At 43.9% G+C, this 9,945-nt stretch overlaps 1 protein-coding gene across 1 annotated transcript in view; it reads left to right on the forward strand.

Moving 5' to 3' along the window:
• LOC102813327 (chromosome unknown open reading frame, human C3orf70) overlaps positions 1–9,326 on the forward strand; it is a 133,040-nt gene extending 123,714 nt beyond the window's left edge. Inside the window, exon 2 of the mRNA XM_006869765.1 lies at positions 8,760–9,326. Coding sequence (XP_006869827.1) covers positions 8,760–9,316 — 557 coding nt within the window. The 3' untranslated portion in view covers positions 9,317–9,326. The remainder of the gene's footprint in view (positions 1–8,759) is intronic.
• Positions 9,327–9,945: the final 619 nt, after the last annotated feature.

Raw genomic sequence — 9,945 nt, forward strand, 5'->3', positions numbered from 1 at the left:
GCAGCGCAGCGCGAGGGAGAGGGGCTGCACACAGCCAGTGGAGAAGCTGGAGGGCACCGCAGCCTGCCTGGAGAAACTTTTCATTCCCTTCCTGAGGCCGCTGCCTCCCGCTTCCTTGACATGTTTTGAGATCTTTTGTTGTGTTTCTTTTTCATTTTCAGTAGGTAGGTTTTTAATGCTTAAATGGATGTTTGTTGCTTTGTTGTTAAGCTTACTGAGTGTCTCCTAGTGGATATGAGTAGGATATAGGCATCCCTATTCAAGTGTAATGCCTAGCAACTGTTATTGACTTTTGTCTCAATGGTGGAATATTATAGGGTATGCATGTAGCTTGGCTATATGGCCATGATTGCTGTCTCTTCTTGAGTAAAGTAGGGAGAAAAAGCTCCCACCTCCAGGAAAAAGTGCAATCAAAAGGAGCAAAAATAGAAGCAATATAAAAGCAGAAACAAAAACCACCACCCTAAAACAAAAATAAAACCCTAGCTGACTGGCCTGTCGCCATTGCTGCGCAGCTCAGTGTGTGTGCACCACAGCAACCTCCAGCAGTGGGTGGGGGTGTCCACTCGATCAGGCTCCTCCTCTAGTCACCACCGTAGAGGTGAGCAGATAGATATTGTGAAGTTAATGGGAAAAAGATTGTCTACTATTTTTGTCTCTGAAGGTCAGTTAGGTAACTGCATGTGCACAGTGTAATTCTCGAAATAGTTGTGTCCTTTTATGTTAGGGTTTTACAAAGTGTTCATACAGTTTGTCTGTCTGGCCAGACTTGCTTTTTTCTTGCTGGGTAGGCAGAAGTAAAGGGTCCCGCACAAGTTAACTTTAGGGCTGGGTCCCAGAGTCAGATGTCATAAGTAGCCACCAAAGATTCAGCTCGTGGGACCAATGGGGCTCTTCCTCTCTGTGCCGTTGGAAAACTGTGGGCTCAACGCTGAACCCTTTTGGAGGTGTGCACCCACATGACTGAAGGTGTCCGGGTTGGGCAGAGAAGGCGCAGCAGGGAAGAGGAGGAAAAAAATGTGTAGAATCCCCCCACACCTCCTTTTGCAAATGTCGCTGCGCAAGTTTTTAGTGCCGGTTCACTGTAGTGGTCCAGCTGTGACCCCCGCCCCCCTGAACCCAGCCTGGGCGGGGTGGCTGCAGAGGGAGTCCCATGTCCCGATCAATACCTAAATCACAATATTTTCCTTTATACAGTGATTTGCCACCAGTGGGTGTGGGAAGCTGATGCCCTGCACCTTATGCTTGATCCAGAGCTCTGGAGCTGTTCAGTGAAAGCAGCTTCTCTGGGTTTTCAGCCCCTCCCCCATGGAGCCTGTCCTACCTGACTCTGCTTCTGCTGCCTCCAAAACCGGAAGTCCTCTGTCCTATGCTCTTGCTCTGACTTTTGGTTCTGCTGCTGCTTCTACTCTGCTGTTCCACCAGTGTCACAGTTTTCTGTTCTGGGTTGAGGACTTTCAATGCATAGAGACCTCAGGGTCCAAAGGATGTGCTCCACTCCTGGCTCCTCTTTGATGGAAGTGAGATGCCCCTTCCTTCTCCTGAGACTGCTCATCTTATATCCACATCAGAGTTCCAAGTTTTTACAATCATAATTGGCTCTGCTAACCACTCAAAACCAAATCATATCATCTTATCAGCCTCTTCTCTCACCTTCTCTTACCCTGACCTAACAGGGCAAAAACATTATTTGGTGGGAGTTACAAAGACTCTGCATGGGTGAAATAGCCGCATGAGTTAATTCACTGTACTGCATTAAGGAAGGATGGACTTGGGAAGCAGTCTCTGCCTCAAGACTGGGGTTCGGATCTAACTAGAGAAAGTGGCGTTGAACCCAAAGGTTGGCAGAGACATTTGGTGGTTTGCCCAGGCTGGACGGAGCAGCAGTTCTATGACAGCAGGAATCATCCCTGTGGAGTGCAGGTGGCAGGTGGGGCACAGACAGTTAGCTGCTAATGGTGTGGCTGTGTAGAGAGAGCAGAGGTTTGTTGGGGGCAGGAGGCCGTCAGAGGACTGGTTCCCTTTGGAGAGGTAAGATTATCACCAGGCCAGGCTGAGACTACACCTGCAAGGAGCCACATATTCTGAGTATTGGCTTCGGCAGAGCCCCACCAGATACCCTCACCCTAATGTCTGCCCCTACCAGCAGTCAACAACAGGCGTGCCCCTTCCTCCTGTGGTGTCCTTCCAGAGCCCTTTACTGAGAAAACTCAACATTGTACTCATAGGAGAAAGAAGGACTCCTAAAGGCATGTTGCCCATCACGGCAGTTTTTTTTAGGTGCTGTCAAGTTCGTTCTGATCCATAGCGGCTCTACACACAACAGAGCAAAACACTGCCAGACCTGCCCAGTCTCACAACTGTTGCTGCTTGTGAGCCCATTGCTGCTGCTTACTGTGCCAGTCTATCTCTTTGGGGGTCGATTTCTTTTTCACTATCTCTCCACTTTACCAAGTGTGGTATCTTTCTCCAGGAACTAGTCCCTCCTGATAACATGTACAGAGTATGAGAGATGAAGTCTCACCATCCTGGCTTTTTAGGAGCACTCTGGCTGCACTTCTTCCAACACAGACCTGTGTGTTCTTCTGGAAGTCCATGGTACCTTCAATATTCTTCTCCAACACCACAATCAAATGTTTCAATTATCCTACAGTATTCCTTATTCATTGTCCAACTTTCATATACATATGAGGTTATTGAAAATACCACAGCTTGGGTCAGACACATCTTTGTCCTCAAAGTGACGTCTTTGCTCTTGAACACTTTAAAGAGGTTTTGTATGGCAGATTTGTCTAAAGCAAATCATTTGATTTCTTGGCTGCTGCTTCCATGAGTGTTGATGGTGGATCTGAGCAGAAGGAAGTTATGACCACCTCAATTATGGCAGAGCACATTCTAAAGGGAGACTTTTTTGGACCTGATAAGCAACCATAGTTGGTCACATTGATGTTAACTATGGATTGATTTCCTCCATAGATTTTACTACAACTCAACTTACATGGCAAAGAAGTAGTCTAAGAACAAAGCTCCAGGTTGAGTTTTGGTGCCATCATCTAAGCCTCCTTATCCCCATTTAGGAATAGTGAAATGGGCAATGAAGAACAGACACTATTTAGCTAATGAATCCTAAATTTGTTTTTTTTTTTTTTGGTAGAAAACTTCAAACTATGAATTTCCCCCAGTGGGACTGATTTTTAAATTGACTGATCTAACCACAGTTACAAGAGAAACAAGAGATCATTATTAGGACTGATTAAAGAAAAAATATGACGAGCACATTTTAATTATGTAGGGAAATAGAAGTTCATGTACATAAATGTTAAATAATTTGATTTTAAAATTACATCTCATTGATATTTGGAATGTGTTTCATTTTTGTTTTGACTGATTATTTTAAAATGAAGTTCCAGAAAGCCTTTTGGTTTGTATAATTTTGAAAATGAGTTTCTTGAGTAATGCACAGACATGTTCCCTACAAAAATAACCTTTAACAAAGAAAACATGGTTTAAAATTCAATAAACATTTACTGTGTCCCTACTGAGCCTTTGTGCTAAGCACAAATACTTTAGATGCTTCAAGATCATATTTTTCTTAGATCAGGTTGACTGGTTAGCATTCTTTTACTGTGGATTTCTGAACTTTTCATCCCCAGATCAATAGCTAAATGTGACAGATGTCCTATACTGTTTCCCTTAGCGTTGGTCCATCAGCAATATCTGTCCATTAAATTAATGGTTTCTCATACATAACATGTTTGGTATCTGAAAACCATTTGGTTGTGTTCTAGAGGGATAGCAGAAAACTACACCAGAGTCAGTGTATTCCAGATTCACCACATTTGCTGCCTCTCATAGGAAGTTTCTTTGTTCACAAAAATGGATTTTCTTTTTCCCACACTGCAGATTTCAAATTCTGTTGTCCAGTGTGGGTTCCTCAGTACACGAACCAGTGATGTTTACAGAGAAAGGCAGAAAGCTGAAATAGTCTCATAACATGCTCACACAATCAAGATTTGTTACCAAAAAAAAATCTGAGGCCATGCCATGCATTACCACCATCCAGCTTTAGCTAAGAAGGAGGGGAGTCATGCGCTTTTGTCACCTTGTAAAGGTGATAGCTTGAACAGTCAGTCATTTTCCTATTTGTTCCTCTTTCCCTACACCAGGCTTCTGTGAGTATTTCCTGCCCTGCAAATTGCAGACCCTTACTAAGCACTGGCTGCCTCTCTGCATGCTCTGTCAGCAGCCATTCTTTTCTTTTCCAACATATGGTTTTCATGCTTCATCCCACCTCTTGTGACCCGTTCTTAAGGGAAGGCTCCCTCAGCTATCCCGTTTCTAACCAATTATTGAATTAGGCTAGCTCTGCAGAACAGCCCCAGCCAGGCATGTGGCACTTGCTGGATTCAATGGAAAGAGAGAAAACCTATTTGTTATATGAAATCCTTATTCAGTCCCCACCTCTGAAAGGAACTGGAAGCCTAAGCAAATTATCATTTTCTATCACCCCCTGCCTCTTACCCAGTACAGCCTATTTTAACCAAACCTACTAGGATGTTCCTGAATTCTAACTCTCAAAAGGGTCTTCCCTGACTGGACTACTAGCCTCAAGGTCAGCAATTCAAACCCACCACCCTCTCTGGGAAACCCTATACAAGGTTGCCATGAGTAGGAGGAACTGACTCAGCGGCATACAACAACAAAAGTTCAAGGGGTTCCAAATTATTGCTAATTTATTCAGCAGAATAGCTCTTACTGTATGTTGCAGTCTCTCTAGATAGTTGAATCAAGACTGGTCTTGGTCGTAAGAGAGCCCCCTGCTCCAGACAGGCTACTCACCCCATTGTCTAGCTCTGTATTTTTTACAAGACCCCTCAAACATCCGCACTCTTCTACCTCTATTTCCACCACCTTCTTTTGTCTAAATTCTAGCTCCTCAGTTTACATTCCATGTTTCCTGTGGACCTTTTTTAATCCTCCCAAGCCCACTGCCATCGAGTTGTACTCTCTCTGTAGGGGCCCTGAGATTATAAATCTTTACAGGGGCAGACAGCCTCATCTTTCTCCTGTGGATTGGTTGGTGGATTTGAACCATCAGCCTGGTAGGCAGCAGCCCAATACCTAACCCACATTGCCACCAGGGCTCATTTTCTCACCCTCCGTGCCTCACTTTTTCCAAACTCATCCACTATATACAGTCTGTCTATCACAACTTGATCCTTTTCTTTCCTGTATGGTGTTTGTGAGTATCTTTGTGACCTAAACTGCATTCTCAGAGGCATGTATTAAATTCCACATGCCTTTTCTCCCTTTGTTGGCTACTGGGAGTTACTTGTTAAAATACACACGTTTGATGCATATCCTCAATCCCTTAACCACCAGACTTGGCTTCAGGTAGGACTAAGCATGGTTTTAAAACAGTATAGTGCTGTCATTATTTCTTTCTTCAGATTGCCTGCGGCAAAATGGTGAGGGTGGTGGGCCGCTTCGTTCTCTACTGTTGGTCTCTGCCGCTTACAGAAATGTCATTTTAAGGCAGATTTCGCTGTGCATGCTGCCCATACTTCCGGGTGTCAGAAACCTGACTGGAGCAGTCTTGATCATCAGAGTCCCATTGATACAGCGTTCCTGTACTTTCTTCCACCCCTCCATCACATATACTATTTATTTGGCTTTATTGCAGATCTAAATGTGCTACTCAGGGAGAGATGGTAGCTTGATTGTTGAAGAAGTCTGTTTACTGCTTTGTATGACATTTAGAACCCAAACAGTTGAGGGAAGCAGATAGAAATGGAGACAAGGAGAAGAGCAGATCTGATCATTCACTTCTCTCCTCAGAACTCTGTGACAACTTTCTACTGTCTAAGAGGAAATGCCTGTCCTTCCCATGGCCTCTGGGGTGCTGTTTTGTCTGCCCGCCCCTCCTGATCACCAGGCTGGTCCATACGGTAGTTCTTTTTCTAGTGTTTTGAGGAGCCACCACACTGTTATTTATAAAGGCTGTGCCAGTTTGCATTTCTACCAGAAAAGAGTCCAGTTAGCCCACATCCTTATCAAGATTTGTTATATTCTGTTTTTGTTTTAATCTCAGCCATCCTAATAGGTGTGGATGGTATCTTACTGTGATTTTGATTTTAATCTCACTGATGACAAATGACTTTGAACATCTTTTCCTATGTTTGGTGGTCATTGAAATGTTTTCTTTGGTGAAATGTCTATTCAGGACCTTTGCTCATTTTTTTTATTGGGTCATTTGTCTTTTTGTTGTTAAGTTGTTGAAGTTTTATATATGAGTGTGAGTCACAAAGTATATGTCCACGTCCACGGTTGATGGCAACATTGAACGTGCACGTGAAGCAATAATGTAGAATCAGACAAATGACAGTGGATTAGGTGACAAATCATATGCACATCAGCCATGACTCTGCCTATGAAATAATACACGACAGAATTGGGTTTCAAAAGTTTGTGTGAGGTGTGTACCGAAACAACTCAAAGAAGAGTATAAACAGAAGCATTTGGACATCTGCAAACAAAATTTGGACCAATACTCAAAGGAAGGTCAAAGTTGTTTTTTTTTTAATTGTTACTGGTGACAAGACATGGATTCATCACTAGGAGCCTGAGAGTAAATGGCAGAGTATGGAATGGAAACATCCTCAATTGCCAACCAAGAAAAAGTTCAAGTCAGCCATCAGCTGGAAAATTGATTCTTACAGTTTTCTGGATTCTCAAGGGCCAGTATGGGAACACTATCAGGAAAAAGGTTCAGCAATCAACAGTGCTCATTACAGTGAGATGCACACTGAACAACTGAAGCCTAATCTTCAGATTAAATGCAGAGGATGCTATCTAAGGGCATCGTGACCTTGCATGATAATGCACCTACACACACCTCTGCCCACACTGTTGACACTCTGCGAAAACTTCCTTTTGAGGTGTTAAAGCATCTTCCCTGTAGTCCTGATCTTGCTTCAGTGGGCTTTTACCTGTTTGGTTCACTGAAAGCAGCCCTTTGAGGATGAAGATTCACCTCTGAAGAAGAAGTAAAGATAGCGGTGCATTTGTGGCTCACAGCTCAGCCTGAAACATTTTTTAATAAGGGACTATGAGAGCCTGTTGACAGATAGACAAAGTGTATTGAAAAGCAAGGAGATTATGTTGAAAAATGATGTATTTGTCTTTTCTAAAAGTTGATTAAATTCTACAGCCAGAGTGTGGATAACTTTTGACTCATTTCATACAAGTATATTTTGTATCAGATATATGATTACCAAAGATGTTATCCCAATTGGTAGCTTGTATTTTCACTTTTTTGTAAAATCTTTTGATGAAGAAAAGTTTTAAGTTTTTGAGTTTCCATTTATTGATTTTATCTTGTGCTGTTTGTGCATCTGTTACTGTATTAGGTAATAGTTCAGAGCTAGGCTCAACAGTGCTGACGCTGCATTTTCTTCTAAGGATTTCATGGTTTTCATTTTTGCATTAGGTCTCTAATTCATTGTGAATTTATCTTTCTGTATGGTGTGAGGCGTAGATGCTGTTTTTCCTGCATGTGGAAATCCAGTTTCCCAGGACCATTTATAGAAGAGACTCCTCTTTCCCCAGCGGAGGGACTGCTGAGAGCATGGGTGAGGGTAGCTCCTGCTGTGACAAGTGTGGCCAGCATGAATACAGTCAGCATTCTGAAAGCAGCATTTCCTGAGAGCCTACTGCCCAGAGCCCCCACAACTCAATAATCACCCACCCACCCTTCCTGGATGCCCCTTGCCCTGAAATCTCTCTCTAATCCTGGGAGTGTGGGTTTGGATGGGAGACTGGGGGTTGCTCATAAAGCTTGGGGGTGGGGGTAACACTGTACCAAACTGCCACCACTGCTGTGGATTCCAACTCATCGTGACCCCGTGTGTTAGTTCTTAGCTCATTTGAACTTTGCCAGAGAACTAAGTATACCAGGCATATTTCAGACATAGTTCTCCAGGCATATGTTGACTGGGTTCTTTTAACTTAAGTCTTTAGCAGATCATATAGGTTTTGTGTGATATTTTGGAAGCAGACTTGGGAGCAAAAATGTTTAGCAATTTCAGCTGTACCTTTTCCATGTGTTAATACTTCAGAATGAAAGTGAAAATGTTTCAAGGGTTCTTTACGTGCTAGGTAAGGAACTCTGGCGGTGCTGTAGTGTGATAACAGATGGACTAGTAACAGAGAGGTTGGTAGTTCAAACCCACCAACAGCTCTGCAGGACATAGAGGAAGCTCTGCGCTCCCGTGAAGATTTACAATGTTGGGAACCTGACACAGGGTCACTGTGAGTCGGCACTGACTGAAAGCTTGGTGTTTGGAACTCAGTAGCCACTTGCAGGAGAAAAATGAGGCTTTTACCTTTTATTTCTGCTTCCATAAAGATTTATAGCCTAGCAAGTCCTATGGGACAGTTCTATTCTGTCCTGTATGGTGGCGATGAGTCAGAATCAAATCGATGGCAGTGGGTTAGTAACTACCTACTTACATATCAGAGGCTTATGAAAGACTCACAAATTAAGACTTTATACATTAAGATTTGTAAGGTATGTTGAGTTTCTTAGATGGAAATTGATATAGATCATGTTCTGTTTTTCATTGATTAGAACAATTTGAAGTGATTCTGTTACTAGTTTCTTTTTAGATGTTTTTGTTCAAATATTTTAAAAGACATTCTGAGTCCTCAGAAAGAAACCGCGTTAGCTGACGTTCATCTTTTTTTTGTGTTCCCCACAGGCAAATACGTGTATCAGCCTATGACCCCCGTGGAACAGCTCCCCAGCACTGAGATCCCTGCAAAGCCTCAGGAACCCACAAACACCATTCAGATCTCAGTCTCCCTCACCGAACACTTCTTGAAATTTGCGTCTGTCTTCCAGCCGCCCCTGCCCCCTGACTCACCGAGGTACTGTACGATCTCAGATCTCTTTATTGACAACTATCAGGTGAAATGCATCAATGGAAAGATGTGTTACGTGCAGAAGCAGCCCGCACCACCATCCCACAAAACCAGCCCCGAGGAGATCTCTGCACACGATGCCTTAATTTCAAAAGAGAGCAATACACCAAAAATCGATCACTGCTCTTCTCCCTCCAGTTCTGAGGACTCGGGGATCAATGCCATTGGGGCTCACTATGTGGAGTCATGTGATGAGGACACAGAGGAAGGTGCTGAACTGAGCTCAGAGGAAGACTACAGTCCCGAGAGCAGCTGGGAGCCAGACGAGTGCACCCTCCTCTCCCCGTCCCAGTCTGACCTGGAAGTGATTGAAACAATAGAAACCACCGTGTGAGAGCTCAGGCCATGCTGAACTTTTATACTTTTGCCTGATGAATCCTGTTTATCAGCGCAGTTGATATTTTTTACCCCTCTCTAACACCCGTAGCAGCTCCATGTCTGCTGAGTAGCTCCACTCTGACATAGTCTTCTAGCTCAGACGTTCTTTTTACTACCGATGGTTTTCTTTTGTACCTGGACTTACTTTCTATGTAGCATCTGGGGTCATGAGATGTGAGCCAGCCTTAACCTCACTAGGAACTTGGAAGGCGATGGAGTGATGCCACAGCCTCATGAATCTGACTGAGAAGCTTCCTTCCCAGAGTGCAGGAGACAGTATTTTCTACATAACAGTCCTTCACAGACGTACTCTCCCATGCCTGCTGGCCTGTCTTGCAGGTCCCATCTGCAGTCCGCTTCCAAGTGGGCACTGGTAGACGTCACCCACTCTTCCTCCCACCACCTGCAGTATGTCTGGGTGGGGAATCCCAGGGTGGGGTGCATACTCCTTAGCTGACTTCTGGGAGGTGACTGGAGGCCAGCTCTGCCCCTGGTTTTGACCAGTGTCTATACAACCCTACAGAACCTGGGGTTGGGCTAGATCTTTACTAAGAAGAGATGTCACCTTCAATTTCATGCTTGACC

The sequence above is a fragment of the Chrysochloris asiatica genome, unplaced genomic scaffold, assembly GCF_000296735.1.
Source record: "Chrysochloris asiatica unplaced genomic scaffold, ChrAsi1.0 scaffold00135, whole genome shotgun sequence".
In the NCBI taxonomy this organism is placed as follows: Eukaryota; Metazoa; Chordata; class Mammalia; order Afrosoricida; family Chrysochloridae; genus Chrysochloris; species Chrysochloris asiatica.